At 50.2% G+C, this 19,153-nt stretch overlaps 1 protein-coding gene across 1 annotated transcript; it reads left to right on the forward strand.

Annotated features, from left to right (window-relative positions):
- The first annotated feature begins 7,561 nt into the window (after positions 1-7,561).
- SOX7 (SRY-box transcription factor 7) lies at positions 7,562-14,430 on the forward strand. Its single transcript, XM_019733269.3, has 2 exons — positions 7,562-7,923; positions 11,646-14,430. The coding sequence occupies exons 1-2, from the start codon at positions 7,686-7,688 to the stop codon at positions 12,557-12,559; spliced, it is 1,152 nt and encodes a 383-aa protein (XP_019588828.1). The 5' UTR covers positions 7,562-7,685; the 3' UTR covers positions 12,560-14,430.
- Positions 14,431-19,153: the final 4,723 nt, after the last annotated feature.

Below are 19,153 nucleotides of genomic sequence, written 5' to 3' on the forward strand. Positions count from 1 at the left end.
TCTACCAAACATTTAATGAAGAATTAACACCAATCTTTCTCAAACTCTTCTAAAGATTGAAGAGGGGGGTAACACTTCCAAACTCCTCCTATGAGGTCAGCATTTATCTTGATACCAAAGCCAAAGACACAAGGAAAACTGCAGACTAATATCCATTGTGAATATAGATGCCAAAAAATCTTCCACAAAATACTAGAAAACAAAACTCAACAGCATATTGAAAGGATTATATACCATGACCAAGTGGAATTTATTCCTGACATGCTATATATATGTATGTTCAAATGATTTTTGACAAGTGTGCCAAGACCATTTCAACAAATGATGTTGAGAAAACAATACGGAAAAGCAATGGAGAGACACTCAGGTTCACAGCTCCAGCTTAGCCAAGCCTTTGAGTTATCCCAGCCCCGGTGCCAGACATATGGTGAAGAAGCTTCCAAATGGTTCCAGCTCCTGACCATTCAAGTTAATGACAGTTGTTCATGCCTTTCCAGCTGAAACCTCATCTGACGTCACGAAGCTGACATCCTCACTGTACACTATCCAAATTCCTGACCCATAGAGGCACTGAGCATAATAGGTTGCGCTACTAATTTGGGGGTAGTTCATTACACAGCTGTAGATAACTGGGGCACATCCCTTTCCCACCAGTCACCAGTCAGATACCAGACATACAGAGTGAATGGTTCAAGGACCAATGTAGACACCTAGTCTACGTGGAGATGTTGAATGAGGGGTGTGTTTCCCAGTGATGTCTTTCTCAAAGGATATCTGAGACTGCCGAGACATCCTAACTTTCTGAATAGAAATCTAGGAGCTACTGAATGAAGTCTCTTCACATGAGTTGCTCTGAACAACTCACTTCGGTGCTTGTGGCCAGTGAGGCTATTGAAGGCAGCCCTCTTGTTGCCCAACCAGCTGGCCCATTATACACCATCCCGTCTGCCCTCCCCAGTTCCTTCTTTCCTTCTTTCCTTCCATTTTTCCCCTTTCACTGAGTGCCTGTTATGTGCAACACGTTATTTTAGGTTCTGGAGTGTCAAAGATGAGTGCATACTAGCCATGTCATTTATTGTCTGCATGCTGATGCTTTGACATCTGGGGCCTCGCTGACTGACAGGCTGCTCTCCCAAGGTTAGCCAATTCCTACAGAGAGTAAACAACTCCCCTGCAGTGCGCTTTTCATACAAACCCACACCCCCTACCACCTCCTTGGTGGAGCTCTCACACTCTGGGCCACTATCCACCTGCCCTAATCACCCCAAGGCCAGGTGCCTGACAACTCGGGATACCTCTATGCCCCAGTGCCCACCTAAATTATTCAGGTTAGCTGATCCTGAGCCTGCTTTCCCTCCATTGCCCATTCCTTTCCAAAAAAACTACAATAAGGACTCTTGCCCACAGTTTCCTGTCTCCCAGTGCTTCCCCATATGGCCCTCATAGCTAGACGTGCCCCTCTTGGGAACTGTGAATAATTAGTTTCTCAAGGGTAGTCATCTCCTATTGGCCTTACTATACCTCACATTTTCTATGAATGTGCTATATTTTAAAACAGAGTGATACTCAGTCCCTGCCCTAAGGAAACTTACAGTTTAGTGTGGGAGAGGGGACTTTAAAATAGTAAGACTGGTACCATTCTGTTTCACAATCTGAGCATCATTTACACAGGTGCGTTCATATCGTGAAATCTCAGCCAGTGCTCAGTATCTCTGCACTTCTCTGTAGGCATACTGTACTTCTATGAACATTTTATTAAAATAACAAAACATAAAATAATGGTCATTTGCAATCCTTCCCTTAAAGCAATCTCATAAGCCAAACAAGTAAATATCCTCAGCTTCTCACACCAGAATTGTTGGCTGATGACAGAGCCCTCTGTGATGAGCTCTATCGTTGCTGCCTCATAACGTCAGTTATTAGCCTGACACTATTTACGCAGAAATCAGACATGTATAGGTAGACTGAAGCGTGTTTTCCATGTTGTATTATTTACAGGCATTTTATAGTCACTTTCCCTTCTTCCTCTTAGGCATTTGGAAAGAAGAGTCAATAGGATAACACAATAGAAACATACCCCTTTGAACCAGCTGTTAGTTTTTCTTGTTGGTTTGTTGGTTTTTCCATCTAAATTTGTCTGAAACTTTAGCTTCTGACCAACTAACTAAAGATCATGTCAGTGCCGTAATCCTCCCTCCTTACAGAAGGAAAACTGATTGTTGTTCAGAATGGAGTGGGAGAAAATTAATGCAGAAAAGGTTTATTCTTGACATGGAATTCGCCCAGCCCTCGGTGCTAGGGAGAAGCACACACGAACCCCAGAGTGAGCACGAGCTTATCTCAGCGCTGCCGTGAGGATGTACACACACAGGCAAGCCTTCCTCTTTCTGGACCACGGGGCTCTCCACCCTGTACACCAGGTAAGTGACTTGGTCAAATGTGTACAGCCAGCAGTGGCAGGTGGAACAGGTATTGTGTTTCCTGGCTCCAAGTCTGGGTTCTTCCACAGCAAAAGTTGGGGGACGCAATAAGAGACAATTGTGCATGTGGAGAGGGGGGATTCTGTAGTAGCCGGGATGTCTGATCTGGTTACTGCAGATCAGGTACGGAGCTGGTTCTGACCCCAAGAAAATGTGGGTTTCTGTACCTCAGTGTTTTATTACTGTTCATTCTCTCCGAAAAAAGGGTTTGGATGTTGTCAGGGGTTCTACACCCCCCACATTCAGGAGCAGTATCGTCTGTAAACCCTATTCCTTTTCTCCTGGTCCTCAGGAGAAAAACTGTTAAACCTAAGATGTTGCAAAACTCTGTCCAGTTATCCTTGTGTCCTACCTGCTTCCAGTCCATTCTCATGACTGACAGAGATCTCATCACAGAGGACTCTGTCATCAGCCAACAATTCTGCTGGGGGAAGCTGAGGATATTTCCTTGTTTAGCTTATGAGGTTGCTTTAATGGGTGGATTTCAAGCCTATAGGTATATCTTAAATCCATGCTGTGTGGTTGAATCCCCCCCCCCCAAATTATTCTAAATTAGGGACCTTGATGAATTTCTCCCAAATGACTATAAAGAGATTTCTGTGGGTTAAAAGAGAGGAACTCTGAGCGAAGCTTCTTGGAAGAAAGGCAGGGCTTCCGGTTGCTGACTAGCTGTGAAGGGTGGGGAAGAGGGCGGCCGGCAGGCCTGGGCTCAGTATCCTGGCTTTCCATCATACACCTCACCTGTAGCCAACAGGGTTTGCCCATTTGCTTTTCCCATTACCTTGAACTTTTTAAAGCGCCCTCTGGATGAGGAAAGGTCTGATGGAACTTGGGAGAGATGGGAGAGGAGAGGGCAGAGGGAGACCCAGTGGCAAGTTAGAAGCTCTTCCCCTGGTCTGGCGCTCTGGTGGGTGTGGGGCACTGGGAGCTGAGCCCCTGGCAGCCTGAGCCCCTGGGAACTCGGGAACAAAGGCATGAGGGCTAGAGAGGTGTGCTCAGGTCTCTGCTCTGCCACTTGCTGCTGCAACCTTACCTGCCTCATCTGGAAAACAGTTTAATACTAAAACTAGGGCTGCCTACTTTGCAGAGGGCTGTGTAGAGGCCTGGATGAGCCAGAGGATGACCTTTGCGAAGACTGCCAATCAAGTCACAGGGATAAGTCAGTGTGAGCAGCAAAGATGATGGTGATGATTTCCTCCTGCAGCCTGCTGTGAGGAGCAAAAGGCACCAGCAAAACACGGGCACAAACTGTTGCAAAGACAAAGGTCGTGAGCTGTGGCTCCACCAGCCCACTGGAGCGGCACCCAACTTTTTCTGGCCCAGCGCTCTGGTGCCCTAGAATCACTGAAATTCTTCAGTTTGGAATAGAGTAAGGAAATAGAACAAGGAAAGCTCTTCCAGGAGAAAGTTGTGGCGGCAGGACCCCATCAATCTTATTTAAATTTTCATCCATTCATTATTTTATAACAGTTCACAGTTGTTGTTTTTGTCATATATGAGGTGCTTTCACAAATACTGTATATCAGTAATCTTATGTTATCCCCATTTTACAGGTAAAAAACTGTTGAGATCAGGTAAATGAACTATTACGTAGGTGCAAAAGTAGTTGCGGTGTTTGCAATTATTTTCAATTGCAAATACCGCAATTACTTTTGCACCAACCTAATAGCAGCACGCTATTAAGTTGCAGCAATTTGCAGGTTTCTGACCTCAAGCCCTGTGTCCCTGGAACCTAAGTTCAGCGAACTACAGATGGGCGGAAGGGGGGAGAAAAGGAGAGGAGAGGGGGAAAGAAGGAGAGGGGGAGGGACAAAGTAGGGAAGCAAGCAAGGAGGGAAGGAAAAAGTAAAGAAAGGAAAGGAAAAGCCTTTTAAAAGAGGAGCAGAGAGCGCATTTTACGCAATACACACCGGAAGAGTAAGGCACAAGTCTGTGCGCCGACCGGTCCTCCGGTGCGTGGTACACGCGCGGTGCCCACTGTGCCTCGGAGTCGTCACACGCGGACCCGCCGCTCCCGTTCTGCTCTCCCGTGTCTGCGGGAACCCCAGCCCGCCCCGCCGAGGCTCCAAGCACTCGCAGGACCCGGCACCGCAGCCCCTATGTCTCGAGCCTTCTTGGGTCGGTTGCTTGCGGATTCACCGCGCCGAGTCTAAACAGATGAGTCTCTGGACCAAAACCAACTGACAGCGGTCCTGGGCTCAGCGCTGGCCGGAGCAGGTGTTGGCGATGCCTCGGAGGTCACCAGCCCTGGCCCTGTCGCTCAGCCTTCAGAGCCCCGGGCTTTGGGAACACTTGGGGGGTCTACGCGGAGCTCGTGAGGACTGAGGTCGCAATGACCAGAGAGGCTGAGGGGTCACATTGACCCCTCACATTTTAGCACTGCCCGCACCAGCGCACGCTTGCATAGTTACCCAAGTGAATCAAAACATGGGGACAGATTAATGAAGAAATGAAGTCAGCGTAAGAGCCCGGGTTCCCGCGTGCAGACAGCTCACGAGCTCGGGGCCAGGCCCGCACTAGCAATATGGCCATTAACAACCAGATCCTGGACAATCCCGGCTCAAGCGCTCTCCCGGGACGAAATGCAAAAAGTTAAACGATTGGGAACAAGAATCACAACACGTATCTTCTCTGACACCGCCTTCGCTGTTTTCTCCGTTTTTGCTATCAGTCTGTGGAATCCAATTTGACTTCTCTTCGCTCCTGGGGGCCGGCGCATCTTCCTAACCTGGTGCCTGGGCGCGGCCCCATTGCGTGCGCGTTCTGCTCAGGAATCGCGCAAGGAGGGACCAGAGGCTGGAACTGGAGTGGGGACGCCCGTGGCCGGCAAGGGGGCGCTGTCCCCTAGAGGACTCTGACCCTGCGGGCCACTGTCCCCACCCTGGCGCGTCCGTGGGTTAGAAAGGGTCGGTATTGAGTTCTCCCAAGGGTCTTGGGCTTCCGCGCAAGTCCTTCTGTGGGGATCCCTTCTTTCTTCCTTCCTCCCCCCACCCCCAACAAGCCGTCCTTCCCCGCCCGGCGTGGCCCTAGCTCCCCGCAGTTCCCAGGGCATTCTGGCGTAGGATTTTTCTAGAGGAATTTCTGGCAGAGGGCTCCAACACGGGAAATGGTCTAGGCTTCCCGGAGTAGGGAAGTCCGCCTAGACCGTGGGCACCTTCTCTCCGCAAACCTCCCCGCCTGCCAGCTGGGTCCCCTGCGCCAGCCAGCCCCGCGGTTGGTTCCAGGCTGCTCTCGGGCTGTGGGCATCCACATTCCTGCCTGCGCCGCGCCGCGACCCGCGCCCTTCGCTGCTCAGCCCCGCCTGGCGAGAGGTGCGGGTGGAGCGAATGTGCCTAGGGTGGTGCTACTGGATCCTGGCTGGAAGGGAGAGGAAAACTAAACAATCTATTTTATGCGGAAAGCCCGTTCTCGGATGAAACTTACACGGGGCTTTAGAAATTAAAACTGGGACTTTCAAAACGGAGAAGTTGCACTTCTGCATCCACTTGCCGGGCTTTAGCCACGTGGCTTGTCCCAGAGTGCGTACTGCACACGAGGCGCCTGTGAGCTCAGACGCTGCGCGCTGAGACATTGAAATCGGGCTTAGAATTTATGGGCTCTATGTCTAGAGTTATACTAACATCTGCCATCATGTACAGATTTTGGGCTTCACACATAGTCTCTCACCATACTTCACAACAGCCCTGTGAAATCAGTGTTATCATCGTCCTCGTTTCTGGATTAGGAAAGGAGGCCTAGCGAGACACCCTACTTGCCCAGAGTCACGCATTAAGTAACCCAAACACTGAGGACAGTTCCCGACTTCAGACTCCACAGTCTTCCCATAACAATGCTACCTCCTTTCACGGTCATTTCTGCAGAGCACTGCGCCGCGGGTGGGCTCAGTGAACATTTGTGGGTTGAATCTCAGGATCTAGTTAAGCTTTATGATTGCTATGTTTTATACAGTAGGGTGTGTCTAAGCCATATTTACTCATTCATTTATTCACTCACTTCTTTAGCATTTCCTGAGCGCCTACTGTGTGCCAGCGCTGAAGTAAGAGCCAGGGGAACAGCCCTACTCAGACGAAACCGGGTGACATGGAAGCTGTCCACCGAGACAGGGGGTTCGCGTCCTCGAGGACGGCGGCGAGCTCCCAGCTCCCAGCCCTCCGAGTTGAGCGCAGGCCAGAACCTGAAGCCCCGTCTACCCTGGGGTGTCAGGATGAGGGAAACTCGGGAACTCCCAGGTCGTGCCAAAGCCGGAGGGGACGCGGTGGGGGAGGGCTAGAGCAACTCCACTCGCTCCGTGGGAGCTGGTGGGAGGAGAAAATAGAAGAAGGGAATTCCTGGAGAGAAGAGCTAGAGACAAGGGAGCTGGAGACCCAGACACCCGAGACTACGGTGGGGTGGGGAAGGAGGGGTAAGAAGAGAGAAATCAGTAGGCAGAGTGAATAAGAATTGAGAACGCAGCCATGTGCTCCCAGGAGCCAGGGAGCTGCAGGGACATCGAGGGGTCCCTGGGGTGGACCCTGCAGTAGAACCCGATGTGGGATTCAACCCCAGCCCTTGGTAGTCTCTGGTGGCCACCAAAGTTGGCTGGGGGCCCGGGTCATTTTAGAAAAGCTGTAGTGTTCTCTTAAGAACGGTTCTGATGCTCCTCTGGGGGATTCGTGGTCAACGACTCTCGCGCCCCGCCACTCCCAGCGAAACCTCTTTGGCTTCGGTTCTCCATAGGATTCCACGCACGGGAGGCGTTAGTGGCGTCTGGCCTGGGGAGGCCACAGCCACGGGGCTGGAGTCCGGCTCCCGCTCCCCAGCGAGGTGACTGCTGGTGGCGCCTGCCTCCTGCCTCTGCGGCACCTGAGCCCGTAGCGGGCGGGACGGGAGGTGGCCTCCGGGCGGCGGGGTGCGGATCCCGGAGAGGGACCCAGAAGGCAGAGGGACGGGCCGGGGGCGGGCGCAGGGAAGAGGCCCTCCTTCCTTCTCCCCCCACACCCCGGCAGGTCGGAGCTGGGACTCGGAGACCGGGAAAGCAGGCCCGGGGGGAGGGGGCCGCGCCGAGACGGAGGGAGGGGCCGTGCCGCCTTCCAGAATCATTGGAGGACGCGACTGCTCGAAGCTGATAAATAAGGGGCCGGGCCGCGGCTGCGGGCCAAGTTGGACGCCCCGACCGGTGCGAGGGCCAGGTCAGCACCCGCCCCGCGAGGCGACCCCCGTGCGGCCATGGCCTCGCTGCTGGGAACTTACCCGTGGCCGGAGGGGCTCGAGTGCCCGGCCCTGGAAACCGAACTGTCGGATGGGCTGTCGCCGCCAGCCGCCACTCGCCCGCCGGGGGACAAGGGCTCGGAAAGCCGTATCCGGCGGCCCATGAACGCCTTCATGGTGTGGGCCAAGGACGAAAGGAAACGTCTGGCGGTGCAGAACCCGGACCTGCACAACGCCGAGCTCAGCAAGATGCTGGGTGAGTGAGCGGGGCCGGCGGGAGCGCTCCGAGGTTGCGGGCGAGGGGCGCGGGAAAAGACAGCTTGGGGCGAGCGCGCCGATCTTGGCAGGACCTGACGTGTAGGGACGCGCGGGGAGCGATGCGAGGTGGGGCATCTGTGCGAGCGTGGATGTGCGCGCGGTGGCCGGGATTCAGAGCAGGGACACCTGGGCAAGGCCCAAAGTGAAACCGCGCGATCCGCCGCGGTGCCCCGGGAGGTCCACTCGCGAGGACACTAGCGGAATTGGGGCCTCAAGGGACAGTATAGGCCGGGCAGCGTTCAGGCCCCGGTCGGCCAGCGACGGGGATCCGTGCGCCCAAAAAGGTCGGGACCGAAACGCAGAGACGAGGTGGAACTGGCGTTTACCCGAAATACCGGAATACAGGGAATCCCACCATTCCCTGAACTTTACCGCTGGCACCATCACAGAGGGAGAGTGCAACTATTATTAAAGAACACTGTGAAGAGAGACCTTGCGGGAACGCATTCCTGCTTTAACTTAATTGTTAAAGCAATAGTTAAAAAAAAAAAAAAAGTCTACGCAAATAGACTCCATTCAAGACTGTCAATCGCAGGAGTTTAAATACTTTGATACGCATGCTCAGGGCAGCCAGTATCTGTCCCGGAGCCCGGCCGCGGGGCTTCCCGAGCGATCCGTGCAGTCCCAGCAGTGGTGGCGGGACTGGGGATGGGGGCGGCCAGACCGGAGGAGCCCAGAGAGACGGTGTCAGGGCCTCTCGGCAACACCAGGAGTTTGTGTTGGGCCTTCTTGTCTCTCCCTCGTCCGGAGCTGAGCATTTTTCCACTTGGCCTTACTCCTAACCTCTTAGTCCCTTGGATGTGGTTTTTATTCCTTTTAACCGATGGAAAGCTTTCAAAGCACTTTGCGTGAGCAGTGGGTGCCAGGCCCTGTGAGCAGGGACAGTGTGTAGTTACCCCAGGCTGGCTCTGCCCTCCCCAACCCCACCAGGCCCAGAAGGATTGGAGCCCGGTTTCTTTTTCCATTGGAGCGCCTGGCTCCTTCCGGGTGGAAACTGTGGGGTGAGGGCTGAGGTGCACCTTTCTGCTGGCTAAAGCCACAGGCCCACAGAGGGGATCCCTCCTGCAGGCTGGAGGTGCTTTCAAAGCACCTGGTAGAGTGCTGGTTTCAGAGCCTCCTACCCACAGCCCAGCCTCCTGGCTGGCGGTGTCCAGGACACATTAGTGGGCCCGGCTTAGTGAGCCCGGCTTAGTGAGCCCCTTCCTCCATGAACAGTATTTAAAATTGTATTTTACACTGTGTTGGCAAAAAGACATATATATTAATATGTACTACAATAAGTCATTTTATTCTACCTGATGGTTCATATTTCCCTCAAATTGCTAAAGCTATGAAAATGTGGTTTTTTTTTTGTGGTCCCCTAAAGCTTTTTCGGTGGGCCCCAGATGCTGTGCCTAGTACCCAAACAGAGCTCTTGTGACCAGGATGGAGCAGGGTTTCTGCTGCAGACTGGACACAGCGATGGGAGAAGAACTTGGGTTGGGGAGCCCTATAGAGGCCTGCCTGCTCCCAGGCAAAGGGACTTGGGTGACAAATGCCTCCTGTAAGCTGATCCCTGCTGTCTATTTGCATTTAGGCTTTCAGAGGTTATAGTTCATTTTGCAGGAAAGACACAGATTCCTTCCTGCTTAACCACATAGCCCCTGGCACTGGGTGAAGGAAACCAACCTGGTATTGCTTTTTAAAATAAGGACTTTCTAATCTGTTCGCAGGGGAGCAGCAGGATGATCTACTTCCACCCCCGTGACCTAACCCAACCCTTTCCTTTCTGACCTAGGAAAGGAAAGGACTGGATGTGAGAGTCCCAACTTTTTTTACTATAAGCTTTCTAATCTTTAACATTAAAACTTCACCCAGTCACGCTAGTATTTTTAGTATACTATGAACGAGAAGGCCCATACAATTACACATTTAGTGGCATTTAAAAATGAACCTACCTTTTATTAATACTGCCATATCCAGGTATACTTAGAAACTAGGGTCACGTTTATATTCAGTCCACAGACAGGGTGTGTTGTGTCTGGATCTTGGGCCTCTTGCAACAACTTTGTGGCCTCAGCCGAGGCCGGGAACTGAGGACCAAGCCTGAATCTGGACTTCCTAACACTTGTCAAGTCACCCTTTTAAGTAACAGCTAATTATATTAATTGACGACTCTGTCAGAGTAGCTATAAACTTTCATACCAGTGGTAGCACACCTTTAATATTCACCCTCCACCAACCCCCTTTGAGGGCCTGGTGTACAGCGCCAGCCCGCAGGGACACTGAGGGAGGGTAGCCGCACACACAGCTCTGTACTCAGCCCTGTGCAGAGGGCTCTGGGTGAGAGATGTGGTCCCCTTCCTTACAGGGTTTAGCAAGGCCTACCCTCCAGGTTAGTGGCTCTCAAACTTCAGGATACATTAGAGTCATGGGGGAACTTATCAAAGCTGTAGAATTGGAGTCCACCCAAGGGGGTAACAATCTATGGGGTCCAGAAGCGACCTTCAGAAAACCTGCAGCTGGAGGGATGTGCAATGTACTTTGAGAGAGGACAGAGAGAGACGCTAAAGCAATTTACAAGCAGCATACGAGCAAGTAAGGACCAATAGGAAATACAAGTGAAACCAGCATTTTAGTGGGATACATGTGTGCAATGCTTTTTAAAGAGAGAGTTTCGAGTTGGGTAGCATCACAATATATGTTCTAGTGAGGAAAATAGAGATCCAGGGAAGTTAAAGGGGTTTTCTTCTGTATGGGGAGTCAATGGCTGAGCAGGTGCCCCTGCCATGGTGAACGGGTCCTAAGTAGATGGCTGGGAGCTGTAGTGTGTGTGTGTGTGTGTGTGTGCGTGCCTGTGTGTGTGTGTGTGTGTGTGTGCCTGTGTGCCTGTGTGTGTGTGTGCGTGTGCCTGTGTGTGCGTGTGCCTGTGTGCTTGTGTGTGTGTGTGTGCCTGTGTGCATGTGCCTGTGTGCTTGTGCATGCATGCATATGTGACTGGTGCAGATAGATGCGAGCATTCTGATCATGGTCAGGTCTTCATACAGAAAGGTTCTATTTGACCTTCAGGTGTAAGGAATAATCTGCTGTTATCCTAAATTATAGCCTATAATTTACTTACATCTGTGAAATTATTGACTCTGAGTTCCTTCAGGGGAAGGCCTGTGAGGATTATGCCATAAATAATATAGCATCCCTTCATGAGAAGCAGCCATAATGAATGAAGGCAGAGAGTTTTCATTTAAATGTATACATAATTAGAATTGCCCCTCAAGGGTAAAAAGAGCCCAAATCAATGTCGTAGTCGTTATATATTTTTGTCCTGTGTCTGATAATGGGTCAGGTGGGCCTTTCCTTGTGAGTCCCCATTGTTTTTACATTCGTGTTATCTGCTTTTATAGGAGAGGCGATGTGACGGTGTAGTTGGTTTTGCGGGATGCAGGCGGGGAGGTTGGTTTGGCCTCACTGTGCTGTGCAAGCTCTGGGCTGGGAAGCGGGTTCGAGGACTGCGGTGTCCTTCGTGCCCTTTGTGGAGAGAGGGTACCGCGGATGGGATGCGGGATGGAGGGAGCCAGCGTGTGCGTGTGTGTGATGCGTGCGGGCACCAGTCTGACACAGGTGCACCAGCCGCCCCAAGCCGCGCAGATGCTGAAAGTGGCCTTCTCTGACTTGTGTGAGCAGGAAAGTCGTGGAAGGCACTGACGCTGTCGCAGAAGAGGCCGTACGTGGACGAGGCGGAGCGCCTGCGCCTGCAGCACATGCAGGACTATCCCAACTACAAGTACCGCCCGCGCAGGAAGAAGCAGGCCAAGCGCCTCTGCAAGCGCGTGGACCCCGGCTTCCTGCTGAGCTCCCTCTCCCGGGACCAGAACGCCCTGCCGGAGAAGCGGGGCGGCGGCCGGGGGGCTCTGGGGGAAAAGGAGGACAGGGGTGAGTACTCCCCGGGCGCCGCCCTGCCCAGCCTGCGGGGCTGCTACCAGGAGGGGCCAAACGGCGGAGGCGGCACCCCAGGCAGCACGGACACGTACCCATACGGGCTGCCCACGCCTCCGGAAATGTCACCCCTGGATGTGCTGGAGCCGGAGCAGACCTTCTTCTCTTCCCCCTGCCAGGAGGAGCATGCGCACTCCCGGCGCATCCCCCACCTGCCCCGGCCCCCTTACTCCCCAGAGTACACCCCCAGCCCCCTCCACTGCAGCCACCCCCTGGGCTCCCTGGCCCTCGGCCAGTCCCCTGGCGTTACTATGATGTCCACCGTACCTGGCTGTCCCCCATCTCCTGCCTATTACTCCCCTGCCACCTTCCACCCTCTCCACTCCAACCTCCACGCTCACCTGGGCCAGCTCTCCCCCCCTCCTGACCACCCCGGCTTTGATGCCCTGGATCAGCTGAGCCAGGTGGAACTCCTGGGGGACATGGATCGCAATGAATTCGACCAGTATTTGAACACTCCCGGCCACCCAGACTCTGCCGTGACCCTCAGTGGGCATGCCCCGGGCTCTCAGGTGCCAACCACGGGCCCCACGGAGACCAGCCTCATCTCTGTGTTGGCTGATGCCACGGCCACGTACTACAACAGCTACAGCGTGTCATAGAGCCCGAGGCCGCTGGTCCAGTCCTGCCTCGCCACCACTCTGCTTCCTGCGCACTGAGAAGAGCCGAGATCTCCGTGCTGCGGCCCGGTGGGCAGGTCTGCACTGCCTGCCCCAGCGACCTGGGTTCTGCTCATCCGAGGGCTCTTCCGCCCCCTCCCCCATCCATTCCACTGCCTGCAGCCTGCATTTTGAGTATATTCCTTCACATGAGTTTTTATTGGCTAATTGGGAATAAGGCAAGGTAGCTGCTGAAAGATGCTGGTCCCAGGTGCAATTTTCACCCATCTCTCCTCCCTGTCCCCAGCCCTGAAACAAATGTGTAAAAAGCCCAGCAGCATTTACAACCCCTCTGAAATCTGACACAACCTCAAGGGTACAGCCTGTCTAATCTTTGGGTTCTCCAGATGGGGAGACCCCTGGGCTGGGATCCACAGACCCAGGATCCTGGGAGGGCTGGTGACACCCTGACTGGCATCTCCTCCCCTTCCAGCCTGTCCCCCCACCTGAAAAGTGAGGCACAGATTTGACACCTAAGTTTCCTTCTTCTCCAGGGTTTTCTGATGTAGGATTTTCTCAAGGCTAACTAAAAGGAAAACAAAGTTTGATTCAGTGAGCTCCTTAAGCTGTAACCTGTGGTGGTTCTGTGTGCACAACCTGAGGACTCAAGGCTTTCTGCCCCTGGACTGCCTTCCAAAATGATCCTAGTCTTGCAAAAGGACTCTTTTCCAATTTGAGAAAAAAAAACACTCATCTTGATTTGGGAAATGAACCAGTAGTGTTGACTACATCACTGATAATGAGGTTGAATTCAAGCTGCTTTACTGAAAATATGTTTTTTAGAGATGTTCTTTTTTTTATTACACACACATTTCAAGAGACTATACACAACCTGAATACATACCGTGTGTGACGCACACACCTTCATGCCCACCCTCACAGCCTAAATCAGATGCTTTTGTTGACATTGGCAACTTCTTGTCAACTCCCTGTTCCTAATGACCCAAAGAGCAAGGATCCTAGAACAGAATTTCCTCCAATCTGGATCTGTTCATTTCTTGAGCAAAATTCCAGCAAGTCTCCCTTCTGCAAAGTGCAGAAGCAAAAGGAGCTTTCTTCCCAATGTCTCCATCTCCCTCTCTCCCTTTCCTGGGAATCCCCCCCCCCCAAGTATTTGCTCTTTCTCCACCCCTAAATTGGCCACTAATTCAAAGAGTCCCCTGACTTAAAAATTCCAAGTCCCATTCCCATGGCTGGGATGGGAATGCATCCTCCTCACCAGCCAGCTGTTTCTTCCGGTAACATCTTCAGCCAGCACTTCAAAACAGCTACCCCACTGCACCTTCATTGTACTTCCTTCCCGAAGAACAGAAACGCACAGTAATTTGGAAAATGATTCTGAGCCCTGACCCCACCCCCCAAACATTCCCATCCTTCTCTCAGACCTCCTTTGAAGGAACATACCTAACAGTGAGCGAAAGGCAGTCGTTTGTCTTTTGATGTCAGCATATTATTGCCTGTATGAAATATGTAAGTGTTTTATATATTCTCTTATTATTTTCACCTTATATTTTGTATTGTTGAAAGATCCTTTTTTTTTCCTTCCAAGGAGTCCTATTGTAAAATCACTTATAAGATATGATTAATCTTTATGCTATTACTGTATATGACATTTGGTAATAAATGGTAAATCATTGACAATATGATTGACTGGTGCAGTCCAGAATGTGTATTAATAATCTTGTAAAACACGATCACAGACATTAAGCTAAACTGTTCCATTTTTTTTGCCAAGAACTACACATGTTTTGGAACAGTTGTAGATATTGATTTGTCTAAAATATTTAATTTAAATAAACTTTTTTGTACCGTGACCATTTTATCGTTTGAAATATAGTTTTGCCAAAAGAAAATGGTTTCAAATGAGGCATAGATATTACACCTGGTGCTATCTACAGTCTTGGTCAAAATGTTTTCTATGTCAACTTTTTTTTTAAAGTTGTTATCTTGTAAGGGTACTTTATTTTATTTTATGAGTTATGGTAAAGAGATAAAGCCTAATATTGGAAACTGCATTGTTATTGTTACTATTGAAAGAAAAGATTAATTCATAGCCTACCTGCATAACAGTTTTCTTCCCAGGATAATTTCACGCTTGTAAACTGGAACCAAGTGTAAATTCAAGATAGGAAGTCAGTTCTGCCTAATTAGTTGCTTACTTAAGGCTACCCCATTTTTTCCTTCTTTTTGAAATAGTCTTGAAAAACAGCCGGATTGCCCTTTTTACTGTGTATTTATGGATGTGGTAATAACAAGACACGTGGGCTCTCAAAATTCAGTGGAACGTTGTGGAGACGGCAGGGGAACACACGGATCAGCAATTAAAGGATGTAACATCTTGTGAGGTTGAGGATTAAAATGCCAGCCAACAAGTGCCTGGAAAAAACCGGATGATTACTCAGCCCCCGTGCAGTTCACCCATGTCTGGCTCCTCTCCGTGGTGAAGCAGTTGTAACTCGTTAGAGTCAAGGGTAGCCTTGTGTTCTCCCAGAGCTCTCCGGGCCAAAGAGTGGGCCTGGGGAGCCCCAGATGGTCCTATGTTCCTTCTCCAGTTTTGACCATCTTCTATAGTCATTATTTTAATAGCACTTTATAGGTGCAGGGAATTTTACAGTAAGTTTTATGGGCTATTTCTCATCAACCTCATTACTCAGCCAGGGATACCAAGACCCGGGGTGGAAGGCGGTGCAGTGCAGCTCCTCCCACTCAGCTGAGGTCACATACGTTGGCGGGCAGTCTCGCAGCTAGAGGCCTGCCTTGTGCTTTCTTCCTAGTGCTTCACCGTGCCATGCAATGACTGTGCCTGCAGTCCAATGCATACCTATCACAGCCCGGGGATAAAGGATGACCAAAGAGGGAAACACAGGGCCAGGGACAGATGAATCCTGAACTCATTGCTGCCCAAGCCCACCAGGGCGGCCCCCTGACAGTGGCGGTCACAGAGTCATCAGCTGGCTAGAGGACTTGTCCAGCAGCATCTGCCCAAGACATGGGCCAGCAGCACTGCCAAAAGGGCACATTTCATTCCAGGACACATTGTGGGGGCGGGGGCATTGTCCCTGCCTCTGGGAGGGCAGGAAACAGGCAGGAGACAGGGCTGTTCTTTCACTTTTGCTCAGCTGAGTGAAACGGTCATGCCCAGAAGCCAGGGGTGTTTTAGAGTTTTAGCTGCCCATTGAAAGCATCCACAACCCCCGGTGACAAGAGCACTTTTTTCTTTGGCTGATGAGATTTGATGGGTATGCACGGTTATAATTTATTTTTCTAAAATGCAGATGTTTCTATGTCACTCTTTTCCTTAAGATCTGTCAGCACCTGCTTCTCACCCCCGGCGCACACAGTGTGAGTGCACAAGTGGGGTCACATGAAGCCAGAGGTTCATGACTCCAGGCCCCTCCCTTCTGCAGGGTCCTGGGAGGGGCCCTGGTAATGTAGTCACATGGCCATTTGTTTTTATAAACCTTGCCAAAAGTCAGATTTGTGTGTGTGTGTGTGTGTGTGAGTGTGTGTCCTTTCCTTTAAGAGTCCCTCCCTCCCAACTGTACAAGCTTCAGGACCCCTAACACCTGTCTTTGTTGCATGTGAATACCCTTATGGCAGATCCTCTGCTTTCTAGAGCCTCTTACTGTCCCCCCACGCCTCCCATGGTGTGCCTACTGCATAGAAAGCCTTTTGTTCTCTGAAAGTGCCCTCTTTTTCCATAACTGCTGTGTTTTTCCCATGCTTTTCTCTGACCAGGGAGACCCTCACTCCCATTACCTGTCTGATGACATCCTCCTCGCTGTCCAAGTCCACCTCAGACATCCCCAACTTTGCTGGGAGAGGGGCTGGTCACTCTCCTCCTTGAGCTCCTGCAGAGCTTGAGCAGGTCTGTTACGGCACTTACCACCTGGCATAAGAATCATCCACCCATGACACATAGTAGCTGCTGGAAAAATAAATGAATGAACAAATGAATAAACAGTTGAGATGTCCTATAGGTATTCTGGTTAATTTTGGTGGGAAAGACCTGAAACCTTCTTGGTTCCTAATTTTCTAGCCCATCTCTCTGGAAACCAAGACCTCAGAGCATTTGTGTGTGGTTCTCAGGCTGAGGCTGGATATAATGCAGCCCTGGCTATTCACCCTCAACGGCTGGAGTGTAGCCTGGAGCCTGCAGGTCAGGAGACGGGCACAAGGACACTGAAGAAGCGTCTTCTCTTCCATCCTGTCTTAGAGCAGCAGAATAGAGCTTTTTTCTTTTTTTTTCTTTTTTTGAGAAGGTTGTGCTCTTGATTTCATCCCAGTGAAAGGGATTTAGATGGAAGGAAGGATGGAAGGAAGGAAGGAAAGAAGAAAGAAAGGAAAAAAGGAAGGGAGATAGCTCTATCTGTCTATCTATCTACCATCTATCTCTCTATCATCATCTATCATCTACCCATCCATCCATCCACCCACCTCACCCACCCATCCATCCACCTATCTATCTAGCTATCAATCATCTATTGATATTTTAATTCTCAAAAGAGACACAGGACACAGTCTTTATGGAAAGCTTAGAAAAAATAACATCACAGAAAAAAAATAATTCATCTGTTGTCCACAATTTAGAGACATTACTGGTCATTTTTTCCCATATATCTATCCAGTCTTTTTTTTTTTTTTTTGTCTAGCTCTACACATACATATGTCTTTTATAATAGACATTTTAATCATTAATATTAAAAAACATTTTCCTATGCCATTGAACTTCATATTTCTGCAAAAGATGTTTTCTTTCCAGTTGAAAAATCAATGTAAAAGTGTTTGGAAAAAAAGAAATTACCCACACCATGACCTTGACATAACCATTTTCAACATAACTTATTTTTGTATACTGAACTGCCTAGACTTGTATTCATGCGTTCAAACTTGTACCTGGTGCGCTCACACATAGCCATAGATCCATTGGGATTCGGCTTTATCCTTTCAACTCCTATTGTAGAAGTTTTGCCACGTTGGTATTTGTCTTCATATTCGTCACTTTTGATGATGGTACTGAACTTCAGGACGTTAACGTAGCTTAATTTACCTGATTACCTTGCTAGTAGATAACTGAATTGTTCCATTTTATTTTTTTTTTGCCATTGCAAATAACACTGCAGTGAACATGTACTTGTTTATGTCCGGGGCTCGATTCCCAGGAGGGTATCACTGGCTCTAAGCCTCTGAGCAAGTTTACAGCTTTTGCTTCAAACTGTGTGATTGTTGGCTTTCCCAAAGAGTCTCACCTAATAGTGGAGGCACAAAATGACTCCATTAAATTCCCAGAATGAACTGACTCTTTCTTCACAGGAAGAATTAAAACCCCTGAGTATGATTTATAACTGACTTCCATCGGACCAGGTGCAGGGGGCTTCACTTGTCGTGGTGGCTGTGTCTTCCTGAGGACCTAATATGTGCTTGCTGCTAGCTTCCTCTGGAAAATTGAGTGTTCCTTTCCCTAAACACCACAGTGGTTGGGACGGCCTTCCCTGAGTGTCAACTTACCGTCTGGGGGAAAGGATTGTTTTATCAGTTAACAAAGCAACTATAATAGATTGGTTCCCCAGAGTCCCTGGTGCAGAGCCGTCAGTTCTGCTGGCTGTTTGCATGGGGCTCTCAGAGCTCTAGACACAATGGGAGAGCATCTGGAAAGAGCCTGGGCTGAGGTCTGACCTTACTCCATCACTGGATTTTGATTGGGACTTAGGTAAATCCCTGGACCTATTCTCTCTTCCAAGGGAGTGCTTAATGATTTTGTAGGCTCTTGAAAACTTGTAAAGCTTTGTATGTGTGTAAGGATAGCTATGGTCTATTTTAATTTCTTTAGACAACTTAGACTTCTTTTAGGCCTGGAGGCTGGTACCAGTTTGAAAAATTGGAACCATGTGTCCATTGATTGACATACTGGGATTGTTTGTGTAGGAAAAATGAGGGGGCAGGACCACTACAATATGGTTAAAGGGGATTATACAGGGATGCTGTCAGTTTCCTTTGGGCACTGAGCTGGGACTGAAAGAGACCATTTGGGTCATTTAGTATATTCTCCTGCCTCTACCGACGACCGCCTCTGAAGCATTCTTGGCAGATATGGTTTCTATTTGATTTGAGAGTCCTCTAGAAAAAGGGATTTTTCTCTCTGTAAGCAAGTCTCTCTGTAAGCAAGTTCCATCACCAAAACTTCTTTCTTCTTCCACCCCTAAACCCCTCCTGCTTCAGTCTGAGTCCATTTCCGCTTGATGTCATGTGTGGAGATACATGCACTTGGTCTCCATCTTGCCCAGGTAGTCCTCAGCCCTGAAGGCTGGTGGTCGGGCTCCTGCCTTTTTGTTATGGGACCATGTTTGAGGCCAGGTAAGGGTAGCAGTTCCCTCCAGACCCTCTCTCAGGTCTGCATTCCCCTTAATCAGAAGCTAAATGTTGTACGGACGTGGGAGTGGGAGTGGGGAGGAAGGTCCTCTTATCTCCATCGTGAGAGAGGAAGGTGGAGATTTCACCTGGGAGTGGGAGAGTGGATTCTGCGGGCCCTTTGGGAAT

This window comes from Rhinolophus sinicus, chromosome 15, assembly GCF_057876585.1.
Source record: "Rhinolophus sinicus isolate RSI-liver-muscle chromosome 15, RSI-T2T, whole genome shotgun sequence".
Taxonomy (NCBI): domain Eukaryota; kingdom Metazoa; phylum Chordata; class Mammalia; order Chiroptera; family Rhinolophidae; genus Rhinolophus; species Rhinolophus sinicus.